This window comes from Camponotus floridanus, unplaced genomic scaffold (genome assembly GCF_003227725.1).
Source record: "Camponotus floridanus strain SB8 unplaced genomic scaffold, Cflo_v7.5 scaffold28, whole genome shotgun sequence".
In the NCBI taxonomy this organism is placed as follows: Eukaryota; Metazoa; Arthropoda; class Insecta; order Hymenoptera; family Formicidae; genus Camponotus; species Camponotus floridanus.
This window is the reverse complement of record NW_020229414.1, coordinates 548,385-564,804: the sequence shown is the minus strand read 5'-3', so window position 1 is coordinate 564,804 and position 16,420 is coordinate 548,385. Positions and strand designations below refer to the sequence as shown.

The window sequence follows — 16,420 nt, the reverse complement described above, 5'->3', positions numbered from 1 at the left end:
TCCCGATCGCGGAATAATTACATGAGAAATGCATTTTTTAACATATCGTAAAAAACAGAAGATACGAGAGAAATACTATTTTCGTTCGATATTTATATAAAGTTTCAAATTCATGCTCTATTCATTACAAATGCTCCGTTTTATTAATATTATATTAACATGAATTATAAAATCGAAAGATTAATCTAATTGAAAATCATGATAACCGTCCAATTAATAAATTCGATAATATATGAAGAGTATCGTTTCGCACTATTATCTTGCTCGAGTGTCGCCGTATGAATGATACCAAGACCGCGGAATGTAAACATTACCGCGCTATTGTATACGCCGTCAAGGCTAAACATTGTATTATTGTCTGTTCGAAATATTTTATGTACTTTGACAAATATATACGCGAAATTATAAAATCGAAAGATTAATCTAATTGAAAATCATGATAATTGTTCAATTAATAATAAATTCGATAATATACGAAGAGTATCGTTTCGCACCACTATCTTGCTCGAGTGTCGCCAAACAAGGCGATCTTACCTTCGAACAAGAGTTAAGTCCGAAACGGAAGAAAACTATCGATTGATGGAATCAACGCGAATGAAGTTCACTCGACTCTTGTCCGCGCATAATATCCTACGTCTCGCGCTATTACATTTTTGTTCGAGAGTCGCCGTGCGAATGATAATAGAATCGAGAGCCGAGATACAGTAGCGCGTTTTTGTTTACGTCGCCAAGGTTGAACACATTGTATTATTAATAATTCGTAGTCATGAAATATTTTACGTGCTATGATTGTATTTTATATTGTATATTATATTATATTTTATATCGATTATATTATTAATGCAAATTAATTATTCATTAATCACATATTATATAAATTTAATGAAGCTTCGATACCTGAATGTACTCCTTTTCTGTTGTTCTTTCAGGGCAGTGATAAAATACTCATTCGCGAAAACGCTATTTAATTATGTTTAGACATGTACTAATCAACAATCAATCAGAATATGACAATCGCACGATGCTTTGAATGACACTCTCGACAAACATGAGACTGATATTTTATTCTATTATAACTTTATTGTAGTAAAAAAATATAAGTTGCACGAGATACTTAGTTAGTGAGAAATCAAATATTAATTATTTATAACAATGTCTCATAATAATCATTTATAATAACCGTAAGAAATGATGGAAAGAATGCGATATATGCGAAGCGACTTTTGCCGCATCTCTTCCGAATTGTATCGTGCGAATGACAACAAAAATGTTCCCGTATAAACATTGTGTTACAAAGAACGAAGGCCAAACCGTGTGTGAAGCCCGAACAGTTAATTTATTCGTTATCGATGAATATTTAATATAAAATAAAGAGTATCGACAAGTGCCCATGAGCTTGTTACCCAAAATTTTCTCAACTAGAGATTGGACTTTATTTTTGACTTAAAGTTTATGATACTTTGGAGAAAATAATTGAGAAAATAAGTATTTTTTTAAAAGGATAAAAATTAAAATTAAACGATAATTTAGTCCATCTATTCGCATATCCGTAATCTATGTGTCATAAACTTTATTTTAAAAATAAGCTGTCTCGAGTTGGCAAAATTTGGCACAACAATTATTATGTTAAATATTATGTTAAATATTCTATTCTTTGAATTTCTAGAATTATTAATAAACGATATTGATGATGACATTTCAATACTTATAAATTATTTGATTTCACGATTCACATTTCATCTATGCGGATCGTTTTTATTCGAAAATGTTCAATAAACTTGATTTAAATCGATGATAAATTTAAATCGCGAGATATAATCGAATTCAAGTATCGTTAAAAAAATTATCAGCTATAAAGATCGCACAAGGAGAAGATAATTTATAATTCCTATTATTTATCTCTTAAAATCTTGTTGAAATATATATTTTTATGTAAAATCACGCACTTCGTTCTTCGCGTTTTATTTAAGTCAAAGTAACCGTGAGGAATGATCGAAAAATAATGCGATATACGGAGCGGCTCTGTTTCCCGTCCCACTCGAGTCTCATCGCGCGAAGGATACAAAGGCAACCGTGTAAACATTGCCCTACGTCACAAAGAATGAAGACCACGTAATAGTAATTCGTCGTCGACGAAATATTTCATAAAATAAATTTTGTTAAATATTCTATTTCTTGAAATTCTCAAATTAATTATTAATAAACATTATTAATGTATCGCGATATTTCATTACTTGTGAATTATTTGATTATGCGCTTCATATTTTATCTGCGAGAATCATTTTCAATCTGAAAATGTTTGAGAACTGCATTTAAATCAACGACAAATTTAAAATATAAAATATAATAAAATTCAAGTGTCGTTATAGAAACAATTATTGGCTATCTCAAAGGAAAATTACAAGAAAAAGTTAATTTATAATTTTTATCATGTATCTTTTAAAATACTTTTTGTTCTATTGACGCGATGGAACGAAGTGGCCTTTCCCTGATTGATGTTGACTTATCGCTTTTTCAATCTCTTGAACTCATAAGTATACATTTCGATTTCAACGCATTCCACAATCTCGAATATCACTATCGTTGACAATAAATGTCCTCTTTAAAATTTTCTTAGTCATTGCTTTCAAGTTTTTACTAAATAATGTATTTTTTCATTTTTAATATAATTATGCTCAAAATACAATAATTATATGTGTATACTGTTGCTATAAATTTTAAAACAGAAAATAATTTGTGTCTTAGAAACAATGACTATTTGTTTTAAACTTTGCACAATATAATAAATAAAAATATTTTACAAATGTTGTAATATTTGTAAACTTTGTAAAATCATTGCATTGACGAAGTTCAATCATTTTAATTGTCTTATATATATATACATATATATATATATATATATATAATGTTGGTAGCAAACCAGAATGTAATCGTTCGATTAATTGATTAAATACTTATATATATCGAATATATCGACTTATATATACGAATTAATCGAACGAATGCATTCCGATTCATCTTTTCGTTTGGTATATATAAATATTTAATTCACTATTCAACTGATTGCGTTCCGACTCGCTTTTTTATTCGATATATATAAATATTACATTTAAGTGTGAGTCCAAGAAGCAGATTTCGAATATTCACTGTAAGTCAGCCGCTCCTCGGGCGATCGGGACGAGATTTAAACGGTAGTGCCACGAAATGGTGTAGAATTTTATCCAAAAAGAACGAAATCGCTATCGCATCCGGAAGTTGAGATATAAATTGGCCGTTTTTCGTCTGCATGCGGACGATCGAAATCGTGCACAACGCCGCGCATGTTACCTGCCTCTCTCGCGTGATACGCACTATAACGCGGCGAGTAAAATGGCAAGCCAAATGCAATATATATATATATATATATATATATATATATATATACATAGAGAGAGAGAGAGAGAGAGAGAGAGAGAGAGAGAGAGAGAGAGAGAGAGAGAGAGAGAGAAAGAGAGAGTTTAATAAATAATTCTTTAATTAATCTATAAATTAAATTCTCTCTCTCTCTCTCTCTCTCTCTCTATATATATATATATATATATATATATATATATATATATATATATATATCACGACGACTTTCATTATGTTAATTACTTGAATCTATTCGACTGTTTTACTGAGCTTTTCTAAAGTCATACTAGTCGCGATCACGTTTAGAAATAAAATTTGATAATATATACAGAGCGTTTCGCATCACTACTTTATTATTCGAGTGCCTGATAGCAGGTGATAGCATGAGTGAATGATAACAAGATCAGCACGTAAACAATAGCTTGCTAGTTATACGCTGCCGACATCGAACATTATATTATTAAATTGTTATTCGTTACCGAAATATTTTACGTACTGTGATATATATATTTTAAAAATATGAAATTATTTAGAAATATTTTAATTTAGAGATTAAAATTAAAGAATTATTTATTAAACGATTGATGTATTACGAAACCTTATACTAATTATTTGGTTTTATGATTCGATTGTTTTACTACGTTTTTCCAAAGTTATATTTTAAAATATAACTTTTAATTTTGAAATTTGAAAAACTGACTTTCAGGGAGCTAAATAAATAAATAAAAGTTGAGAACAAAAGGAATACATAGTAAATAAATAAATAGTGGTTTTGGAAGAGATATAACACAGTAATAATATATTTTTATATTAAATTTATGTATTTTTATATTAAATTATTATTAATATTAAATTATTAATATAAAGTATATTATTTTAATTTACATTTTACAGGTTTACTTATACCTGTACTACTTATACCTATATATATTCTGATATAATAATTTTCTTAACTGCATTTCTCTTGTTATCAATTATGTTTATAACTTCTTATTTTAGCTATTGTTTTCTAAGAGAAAAAATTAACATATAGTAGACTTTTCAAATTACAATGGATTTTTCAAATTATATATTATAGGAACCGTAAAAGCCTATTCAGACAAACTTGCATAAGCGCATAAACAAATATAAAGATACACATTGGTTCATTTTCTTTCTGCTTATAGATCAATCAATTTTCTTCTGCATATATGCTTATGCGTTATGTAAGTTTGTTTGGATATACGTTAAGACTCTCTGGCTGTCTTTAATTAATATTTCGTCGATGGCCGCGAATGTAATATTCTCATGTAATTTCTCATATAATTATTTCAAAGTTTCGCGGCAAATTTCAACCAATAGGAAGACACGCACCGCCATCTAGGCTGCCATCCTCTTCCGGTGTGTGTCTTCCGAAGTTTCTAGTCTCCGATGCCGCGCAGTAGCAGTGTTTATTTACGTACGCCATCATCGTGCGATTAATTGATCGCGGATTCGCGCGCCTCTGAAACTCGGGATTCGACGCGGACGCGTTTATTATCGTCTCTTGCGAACGCCGTTCAACGTTCGCGCGAAACAGCGAGCACGAATTGTCAAAAATTGACAGGAAGAGGAGAACGAGAAATCGCGGTCGAGGACGTGGGATAATCGGTCGCTAACGCCATCGTCATCGTGCTTCGGTCGCATCGTATGTCGTCATCATCGTTCCTGCTGTCTATATTTCTAACCTATCAGAAAACGGTCATTGCAGTTTGTTGTGTTTGTTCTGGATCCTCCTCCCGAGGCACGCGTCTGTCAAGTCCGATGCTACGCTGAAAATAGCTCGCAGCCAAGTGACGAGTATGGGCGACGAGGACGACGTACTGCCGGCGCGTCTTCAGAGGCTCGAGATTGATCGTCGCTCGACGAGTTGCCCACAGTAAGCGTCTCGTTTGTCAATGAAAAGAAATAACGTTGAAAAACGACGATGATCCCCTTCATTAAGGGAACCCGTATCCTGGCCTACATCTCTTTATATTCGTGATCGTCGAAACATGACGGGTGTTTTAAGCTAGTGTTTCATTTAGAGTCCTTTTATATTGCTAGCATTTAAACTTTAACTTCTCTGTTGATGAACTTGTCTTCTGTTGACCAATCGAGCCATCGAAATGTCTTGCAACTGTGTACTCTTTGCAATCGCGGTCAAGGTCTGACAATAATGTCATGGTACATTTGCGATATACGCCCGGACGTGTCTCGTTCGTCAAAAATTATCATTTGCATTATCGGATTCTCAGATTTGTGCACGATGGTACTGGTCGAGTAAAGTGCGGCTTCTGTCGAGAAAAATATTTTAGACGTTCTATTTTTAGATTCGTAGACATCGAGATCCTGCGATGCTGGAAATAACTTAATAGCGTCGATTCTAGTTTTAGAAAAGAAAAATCAAGTGAGAGAAAAAATAATATTAGTATTATAAAGTAGGATTTTTTGAAAGACTTAAAAAGATACAATATACATAATGTTCATATAAATGATATTTAACAAATAAATAGGATTTTATATATCTTAAATATTATTCATTAAAGCCAAGGACTAAATATTTATTGTAATGTTGTAAAGTGTTTTTCCTTATTTCTCACTGCTGTGGGATATCTTGATGTCTCATTAGAAATATATTGATACAGTTATTTCCAAAGTAAAGATTATAAACAAGATATTTTAGCAGATTTATTATCTTTATGATATATCTTTTTGTAATTTTTCATTCTTTCAGCATTGCAGTGACAGACAAATCAAAGCAGATAAATCTATTCAGGATATTTGGCGAGATTTCTGATAGCAGCTTATTTCGAAGGAGATCAATGCCCAATAGGCCTACCATGTTATCAGTTAGTCCAAAGGGCATTAAAAGTACAACGAATTTCAAGCCGTCTAAGAATGAGAGAGTAGTCGAAAAGACCAAGAAAAACATTGTCCTTAAGGAGGCTATTCTAAAGTTAAGCGCTCCTGGAACCAGCGGTCTTAGTGATAATTCGGTGGATACACTATTCAAAGACACATGTAAACTCAGTATTCCCACTAAAAATTCCAAGATAATCGATCATAAATCAGTCATGAAAGATTTCAAGGCGCTGAAAATCAGTAAAGATTGTAGACAGGCTAAAGATGACACTAGCATTCAGGATGACGAATGCGAAGTCAGCAGTTTTCAGCGTGCTCGCAGTAACACAATGCCGAATCTGAAAAGAGGTCCTGGTCCAGGTGGTGGAGAACAACGAACGCCGATCGGACAATCAGATGCGAGTAGCGGTTCATCTGGCCAACAATTGTCGAGTTCGCCGAACACTTGTTCGGTACAGGCACGTATATCACCACCCTCGTCGAGCGACGTTACGATCGGCGAACTAGCCGGCTATTTTGAAGAGTTCGTCCATATTCCAAAGAAGATGTCGCACATGGCAGAGATGATGTACACTTAATACTGTAAAGTATCTTGAATTATGCATGTACCGGATATAGATTTTTTTTCGACGCAGTTTTTTCAGACTGTGTATATTTCATTCTCTATACAATATCATATCTCTCTCTGTTTATGCTTATAATTTAATTCACTAAATTATTTTTTTAATATATTTATAATAGACAACATTGGCAAAGAGAAAAATGATATTTTAATTTTTGTTTCAATTTGTATATTGTTTCGAAATTATTAAAATATCTTGTATATTTGAAAATATAGTGAGGTATCGATATATTTTCTTTTTTTTCTGTCTTTTACTGTCTGTGTGCACTATTTGTTTTCTTTAGTATATAAAAGGGAATATGGAATATTATATTATCTGTATTTAAAAAAAACTTTTGTATCATGAGAAAGCAGAGTAATTGGTTTTAGAATAAATCGCAATAAACTGAAAATTACTATCGAAGTATTTATCAAGCACCTACACAATCAAGATATTTTTATACGTATATTTCTTTATCTTTGCATATACTTTATCTCACATTTTAGTTATATGACAAATAAAACTGTTCTTTACATAAAAAAGAAAGACATAAAATTTTTTATAAGATATCATTAATAAAAGTGCAGCATTAATATGATACATAATATATTTATCTGCATAGGCTTACGACAATTAATAATAATATAAAGTAATCATTAAATTACTAAATAAGCTTTGGTATATAAACAATGACAACAGTGTATTGATCGTTTTCGCTTTAGATACAATACGAATGAAAATGCACGTCGACGCGCGATGGTGTACGATGTGAAGAAAACTTGAAACGAAAGAGAGCCGGGCTTACAAGAAAATATTGTTGGCTATTTGATGTGCGCATCATGTGAGACAGTTCTGTTCTGTAAACGATTATATCGTGGATAATGGCTATCCTTTTTAATGGTATGATACTTTCGTGGCTACCGCGAAACAATAATATCGATCTTTATATCAAAGTGAGTGAGAAAGATTTGTTCTTATATCACAGATTTACCGAAAATTTTATTTGAGCGGGAAGCCACGACGATAGTCTTTTTCTCCGAGGAATCGCGCGAAATCCACGATTAATTGAGAACGTAATTTTCATTAAGTACAATAGGCGTAAATCGCCGATCTCGCCCTTTGTTAGGTCGCCGTATAATTTAATAAACGTCATTTGTAAATAAAAATATGTGCGGGAACGATACGTCCGAAGTATTTCCTCGATAAGTTCTAGAACGTATAATTATGTCATCAATATTTCAGAATTACATAAATAATTAGAGAATTACATAAATATTTGATTACACCAAAGATTTGAGAATACTACTCATTTACGAAACTTTTCATTTCGCATATTAATAATAAATATAACATTTGTTACAATGTTCAATCGATCGAAACATTATGTACAATTGTGCGAACGATAAAGTTATCGAATAATTAAGATGTTTGAAAAAAGGAAGCTCGCGCGCACACACACATAATAAAAGAGATGTCGTGAATAATCGGACATACAGTTCCCGATATCCCTGTTCGAGAGTAACGCGCGTGGGCTTAATTTTAAACAATATCAGTCTCTAGATCCAGTGGAAAAAGGCCACGACGCCTTTAGCATAATAATTTGTATATGGCCCAAATGTGATCCGAATGAAAACAGTCTACGCGAATATATAACGCGAACGCTTCGGGTCGTTCGACAACTTGTCACTTTTTTCAAACAACAGAAAAGTCTGAGAAACATCTGAAATATGCCTAGAAAAGCGTTTTTTATTCAAATGTTTGTCAGAAATGTTTAAAAAGGCGTTTGAATTTTTCACTCATTCTTTAGACACCATAAAAAAACTTCTAAAATATGTTTTAATTTTTAATCATATCATATATACAAGAATAAGAATTATAAGAATTTTTAATCTTGCAGAAACCTTAGGCGCCCTTACGATGTTTTTGGGACGTTTCTGTTGTCTAGATTGATCTTACGTCAGCGTTCAAACCCTATGCATTTCTAATCTATGATCTACAGCAGCGATCATCATTATCATCATCATCATTATTATCAGCGAAATTTCCAAGTGATCGTTCATCATGAGAAAAACAAGTTTATCGGTATAAAACGCTCATAGAAAAAATGTACTGGACGTAATACACCTACTCTCTAACGCTACGTAAACGCGAAAGCCTTTTCACGTGTGCTTTACCATGCGATGTCGTTATAATTTCATTGAAAATATGCTGCGCGCCGTACTGTGTAAACATCGCCATCAGGACTCCATTTATGGATCTCTAGATCTTTACAAAGTAAGGACCGAAAGTAAAGATTACGTTTATCTTAAACATATCTTTGTTTTACAATATTTAATAAATCATTCTTTTCTCCTGTTAACGTTTCTTTTAATGAAAAAGAAAGACATGAGACTCATATTGCAATGATATTTTAATTTGTCGCGCAATAATTGACAGATATAAGTTCGTCGTGCATCGCGTTATTGCTAAGGATTATTCTATTTAATTGTAGTAAAAAACACATGAAAAGAGGATCGCGTTAAGACGTGGATGTAACAATTTCCTACGCTCGCATGCGCGCAACACACTCGCATTTTGCTTTCGCTTTAATCACTAATATATATATTGTATCATATATATATAATCTATGGCTCATCATGTTTATCGTGATATAGTAAAATGTATACATTCGATATCGATCGCACTTCAGTTAACCAACTCTGGCTTCAATTGCATGTTTCTAAATTGATTTTTTCTGCTATAGAGATAGAAAACGAAACAAAAAAGAATTAAATATCATCTATTCTCTTTACATTAGAAGGTTTTTAGTCATCTAAATCATGGCTTAAATTACGATGTAAAGGAAAACATTTAATTCAATAATTGTTTTTTTTTAGATTGTAATTTAAATCATGATTTAGATGGAAAAAAAATAAATCGTCATTATTAACAATATTGACAGTGATACAGGTCAAGCCAAAAGAACGCATCAATAATCCGAATTAGCACAATTCTTTTTTATATTATATACATTACAAATCTGATCAAGAAATATAATACAGTATTCACATGTATAACAAAACCATCTTCATAGTATCTTTTCGCGCTGCTTTAATAATCTAATTTACGTATTTTATGTTTCTCTTCGCTTCCTATAAAGCTTTAATCGCTAATATTGAAGTAATTAGATAAAATGACGTTTATAAAACCAGAGCTGGTTTGAACCGTCTTTGGCACAATCGATTCCATCGTGTAACACGTCTCACGGAAACGCCATTGGATTCTGGGAAATCGAATGCGGTTCGTAAGAATATTTTTTCTGCCGAACCACGAAGAGAGCAAAATTGCCGATCCCGGCGAGACTGACACGCCTATCACCTAAAAATTTCTATTCTAAATCCGTCGTTTATGTATGTATCTCTTTTTCTTTTTAGTAGAAAATTTACAATTCTTCAAACACTTTGTACGAGTAACATCGATGACTTAAGTTTATCCGAGATTGCATTTCTGATTTTACGATTCCTCTGGGCTGATAAAACCATCGCATTGGTTCACATCGCGACGTAGAGCTCGGAGATATTTTTTTCTTAAACGCATACACGCATTTATCCGGATATTAGTAACTTTCTCGCCTTTCCTATGTACTCTAATTTATATACTCTTCTTGTTTTCTCTCTCCTCAACAAGATCAACGGTACTTCGCAAAAGAGCGTCGTAATTCACACAGTGACTGTCAAAATGACAAAAAAAATTACAACGTCAATTTGTGCGAGGTATTTACTGCGCTTTCACAATGCTTGAATCAGGCTCGGAACATATATTCGTGTATACTTAAGACAACTTATACGCTTAGAAATGCTGATGATATTAAATGCAATATTCAATTGTATTGTGCAAAAAAAGTTATAAGAAAAAAAATTAATAGCAAGCTGTTGGATCTGATTTATCTTTGGCAGACACGTTTTTGTGTATACTCGAGAATTTTTGTCATCAAGAATCATTGTCAAAGAATAAAGTGACCAGATTGCTTTCATGGAATAAAACACTGGTACTTTCGTTAAAGTGATATCATGCTAATTCGCGAGTTTTTTTACAATCAAGATGAAATTATTACGTAGCAATAACAGGCAAGCGTACGTATAAATTCGTATACATTTCTTTTCATATTCTTAGCACTTAAGAGGAATAAATTCGTCGAATGTTAATATCGTCTCGAAAATAAAGCTCCGCGCGACTGTGTGCAACAACTATTCCATTTAAAAATACTCTTTTTTTTCGAGTACCTCTCGGTAAACAAACTACATGAAAAATTCATAGATATCCTATTCAGTCCTCGTTTAAAAATTATGTACTCATGATTGAGTTTCACCACAGGCAATGTAATATCAAAATTTTTCTCGAGGACTGTATATTCAAAAATTGGATTTTAGGAAAATTCGGAATCACGATGAATCGGATGATCCGAGATCAATAAAATACAATGTATTCTCGTACGACAAGTCACGTTCACAATACACGCAAATACACACACGCGCGCGCGCGCATACACTCTTCTCATTTTATATATATCTCGTAATCATACATACTAACATACGATTATATTGTATAATCTATAATTTCGAATTTCATCTGCAAACTTATATATCACGTTACTCTCTAATACCGTTTAAATTTATCGGTATTGCTAATGTCTTTATTGTGGTTGCTCGTCAAAAGTATGAAAACACATTAAGTAAATGATCGCAGGTTTTCGAGAGGAAAAAGAGGAGGCAGGTGTTCCGTCAACGATTCTAGGATTTTTTCCCGCGATCTTAAGATTGCGTTTTTCGTTTCTAAGTATTATAGTTAATGCCTGATTGGTCGTAAAGATTAGAATCTTCAATTTCCTTAATTTATTCCTGCAAACGGTACAAAAATACCGTAGCATATTCAACTTGCAATCCATTTGACATTTTCTAGTGCTAATGTTTACACTAAGGACACATAAAGGACAAGGGAGGAAAAAATGGGATCACGATGGAATTTTCGGCAGCATTTGACAGTGATAGTTTAGTGAGTTCGCGGCACTGTTTTTTGTGAGGATTGGTCAAAAAATATGTCGGTAGAAAAATTTCGCAGTCGAAAAAATGCCACTCGCGACCATGATGCGGGGTGGTATTGCGAGGAAGATTTTCCCACTAGTCTTTTCTCTCTGTGAGAACGATACAGCCAATGCGCGAAGTTTTTAATAAGGGCAACGAGATACGCGCTAAATAATTTACTTAGCAGTAAATACCATAAAATTCCATGGCACAATTGATGTGGGCTGGATGAAAGTGACCGTGTGGCGGCAAATGATGGTTTTGCATATATTGATGGGCTGTATATCAGTCCGTCGGCGGTTCGAGATACGGTATTTCGCTAGTGACATTAAACGACTCGAAGTAATGATTCAGGAACTCGAACGTGGGTCGCTTCTCAGGGCTGGCATCCCAGCACTGTAGCATCAATCGATAGATGCTGTCAGGCAGCGGATGGTTTAACGGTTTCGGCATACGATAGCCCTTGTCCACTTGCTCAATCACTTCGCGACCATGCATACCTGAAAAGCAAAATTAATACGTACATATATTAGTAAATCATAAAATAAAAATACCCTGAATAATAATATCGGGTAGAAGATACTCACCGGGATAAGGAACTTGTCCGTAAGTGAAAAGCTCCATCAGCAAGATTCCGTACGACCAGACGTCACTCTTGATGCTAAACCTACCATAGACAATAGCTTCTGGTGCAGTCCATTTGACAGGAAATCTGCTGCCCTGCTTTGGACAGTACTCGTCATCCTCGATTACCCTGGCGAGACCAAAGTCGCAAATCTTTGCCTTATTCTTTTCGCCGATCAGCACGTTTCTCGCTGCAAGATCCCTATGTATGAGCTGCTTGCTCTCAAGATATTCCATACCGGAGGCCACCTGAGCTGCGATGTATATCAAATCCTCAAACTGCATGTATTTGCCATCTCCCTTCCGAAGAAAGTCCAATAGGCTACCGTTGCACATGTATTCTTGCACAATGTAGATGGGCTCTTCCTTTGAGCAGACCGCGTACAATGCAACTAGATGCCTATGTCGGAACTGCTTCATTATGGCAGCCTCTTGCAAAAATGCCTCGGTCGACATAGTTCCCGGACGTAATGTCTTCACTGCCACTTCGATCTTGTTTCGCCATTTGCCGTAATAAACTTTGCCGAAATTGCCATTACCCAGTTCCGAGATCAACTGTATCTCGTTCCTATTGATCTCCCATTTATCGCGTAACTCGGGCCCAAGATCCCACATATCTGGCTGTGGTTTTGGACAGGGCTTTGACAGTACGTGACAGAGGCCCAATGCATTTTCTAAATAATAAAAATCCTTAAAGATAATATCATGCAATATAGAGATATCTTGTTAACTTGACTTTATCTCCGAAATTAATTGAAGTATCAATATTTATTAAAATATAAAATCTAATAGTACTTACTACTGTACGCCATAACAAGAGCCGGTAAGCTGGAGAAGGTTTGATTGGTGGCGATGAAGAAGCCGCCATTGTCGAGTGGCTTAATTTTATAATGTTTCACGTGATGGCCCCTTCCTTCTTCCCAGTCTTTCACCGACAAGCTGTAACCCCGGGGATTGTGCTCGCTCGGCCTCACCAAGAATGTACCGCGAGGATTCTCGTCGACCAGTAGTAGCTTGCCCGCTTCCTTGCGCGACACATTTTCAAAGAACCAACTGCGAAGAGCGCGATTTGAGTATATAATATTTCAACAAAAGTCACGAGGAAGAAAGAAGAAAGAAAACAACAAATACTCACTCTTCGCTTTCAACCGATCGTTCGACGGCCACGAAGTTCCAAGGAATCAGGCCTTCCTGTAGAGTCGTCAGATGCAATACTCTCCACCAATCCGGCTCGGAATCGTCGAGGACCTCCATTCGATCACCTTTCACGAAACTAACGTCGGTGCTTTCTCGCGCTGTGTAATTGTACAGAGCCACCACGATCTTGTTGGATCTTTGTGAGTGTGCTAGAGATTGCGGGAAGAAAAAAAGCACATGTTATATATAGTTCATCAAATTATTCTCTGAACAATGGAGCAACTCGAATCGATTAAATGTAATTTAACTTTGAAGAACTTATATACTAAAGTGACTTTGAGAGGAAATCCATTTTCATTATTTTACCTAAAGAATTGGGATATTTAGAAATATATAATGTCTCGATTTACAGATATACACAGACATTAAATTTACATTCTAATTTTATATACAGATTATTATTTAAAAATTTTTATATAAAATTTAACTTTATAAAAAAACTAATATAATTTTAATGAATTTCATTCTTTGATAAATACGAAAAAACAAACTTAACATCAAGTTTCATTTTTTTTTATCATTGTCAATATTGTTTTAAACATTATTTTAAAATTTTTATGTAAAATTTAACTTTATAAAAAAACTAATATAATTTTAATGAGTTTTATTCTTTGATAAATACCCAAAAATAAATTTAACATCAAGTTTCATTTTTTATTATTGTCAATAAATATAGAGAGTAATCATTTTTACGCGTCGAAAAATGATTTAATTAAAATTAATCGGTTCGAGTTACTGACAGAAACATTTAAAAAACAAATCGAAACATGACGATTATTAAGCAATTTTATAATAAAACTCAAGACTGGGATTACTTATAATAAATCAATTTCTCTACCTTCGCCCAGACGGCCATTCTACATAAAAACAAAAAAAGAGTAACATAAAATACACACATGCAGATTTAACAGGCGGATTCGTTTTACGGGGTTGTTGATGCGATATCTGTAGCTTACAGGGTGTTGGCCTCGGTCGGATAATATCCGCCCGAGCTTGCACGCCTCTCTGATTTGGGTCGGCGGTGTATCGGTCCAAGGAACCTCCATTGCTGTGCTTTGAGCTGAGTCCCGTCTCTGCCTTCTTATAACCTGAACAGAGAGAAGAATCCGTCTCTCGTCAAAGGGGGGACCGATCCGATGAGAAATATATCTTTTGTTTGTACGAATCTTAAGTAACAAACTCTCTCGACCTGTTTACGCACCGCCTGATCTAAAATAAACATTTTTTTGAGAATTTATCCCGGAAGTCACAATATCAATGTATGAAGATTTAGAATAAAATTGAGAAGGCAGAAATTAGTAGTAATTATATTTAACTGATACAATTACTATTCTCTTAATGTGAAAAAAAACTACTTACTACTACTCGCCGCATCTAGCTTTTAATTTTTATCTACGACTTCAAAATGATTATTTTAGTTTTTCGAAAAATTAAATTCGATTATTACAGAGAGAGAGAGAGAAAGAGAGAGAGAAGGGGGATTTTTTCTAATCATAATAATGCAACTAATCCACTTTCAAACATTTGTGCTGATAATTATTAAAATAAAATAACAGAATAATTATTTAAACATACATTATTGGGATTATATTATAAGGATAAAACAAACTCACCGATCGGTTGAGGCTCTTGCCGTTTACTGCAACACTTCCCCATGCTGGATCTCGTTCCTGATCTGCGCGGATCTTACGCACCTTCTATCCTGGATCCATTTGCTGGACAAACCTCCATCGTCCGGTGAAACTCGGGCCCGGATGGCTTGCGACGTGATGTATCGCTATGAACTCTCAGAATCCTCTCGTTAGTCTATCCATCGCCGTATTATCAGACCTGCCACTCCTGCAACATAAGGCAGACAAGATCTGTCGTGATTCCGTGCGAGGATTATTATCATGGCAATAGTCACAGGATGCAGTGTCACGATGAAGGCTCATGAATTACAGTCATTTGACAACGGGAAATGTTACTATGCTTCGATGAAGTCGATGATGTAATTGCGAAGTCGTCGTAAGAGGATATCGCAATGACTAATTACAGTATTATTAATAGCATCATGCAATTATTATTTATTATTACTTATTATTTAAATTATTATTATTCTCCGATTAATCTCTTCATATAATCGCATCAAAGTTTTCTAAAATAAATGTCAAAATAATTTAAAAAATGAATTAAAAGATCAAAAAGATTACACTATTAGTTTCTTCTTTAAATTCTTGTAAATATTTTAAAATTTAGATAATTTTTTAATGAGATTAATCGACGACAATGTACATTTTGATTATAAAACCTCGAAGATGGAGGCAACGTTTATAAGAATTGTGGAGCGACAAAGAAAGAACTCCCATAAAAATCTCCGAAAGAATATCCTCACCAACGATCGACGAAATCCATGAGAGAGCTTGCGACCAATTTTACTTTTTGTTAACGAAATATTTACCGCTGTTCAAATGAAAGAAAATATTCATATAAAGAAACGAAATCAATAAAAAAACTGTAGACCACCGGTGCCAAGATATCGCCAAAGTATCATATACTTCCCGATCATTTTCATATCATTAAATAGAATGAACGATGTCGCTCATCCTTATCAGCAACATCCAGAGTTTTTAATTAAACAGTCAAGCCAAAGAAAAACGGGTTATAGGATTTTCGAAGAGAGCACAGTCGAGTATATAAATA

The 16,420-nt window shown here is 33.9% G+C and overlaps 2 protein-coding genes across 5 annotated transcripts in view; one reads left to right on the top strand and one right to left on the bottom strand.

The window, feature by feature from the left end:
* The first annotated feature begins 4,786 nt into the window (after window positions 1-4,786).
* LOC105252078 (oxidative stress-responsive serine-rich protein 1) lies at window positions 4,787-6,996 on the top strand. The gene is made up of 2 exons (XM_011259292.3): window positions 4,787-5,290; window positions 6,128-6,996. The coding sequence occupies exons 1-2, from the start codon at window positions 5,214-5,216 to the stop codon at window positions 6,831-6,833; spliced, it is 783 nt and encodes a 260-aa protein (XP_011257594.3). The 5' UTR covers window positions 4,787-5,213; the 3' UTR covers window positions 6,834-6,996.
* Window positions 6,997-11,284: 4,288 nt separating this feature from the next.
* The window catches only part of LOC105252079 (tyrosine-protein kinase Src64B), a 36,204-nt gene continuing 31,068 nt past the window's right edge, over window positions 11,285-16,420 (bottom strand). For 2 of the 4 annotated variants that reach the window (XM_020027763.2, XM_011259293.3), the window contains 6 exons: window positions 15,352-15,577; window positions 14,635-14,826; window positions 13,677-13,887; window positions 13,341-13,594; window positions 12,505-13,215; window positions 11,285-12,417 (listed from right to left, as the gene is read on the bottom strand). In XM_020027763.2, the coding sequence (XP_019883322.1) occupies window positions 12,203-12,417; window positions 12,505-13,215; window positions 13,341-13,594; window positions 13,677-13,887; window positions 14,635-14,826; window positions 15,352-15,394 (1,626 nt within the window). In that variant the 5' untranslated portion in view covers window positions 15,395-15,577 and the 3' untranslated portion in view covers window positions 11,285-12,202. Of the gene's footprint in view, window positions 12,418-12,504; window positions 13,216-13,340; window positions 13,595-13,676; window positions 13,888-14,634; window positions 14,948-15,351; window positions 15,578-16,420 lie in introns of all 4 variants that reach the window. The other 2 variants (XM_025409678.1, XM_011259294.3) reach the window with 2 other exon arrangements.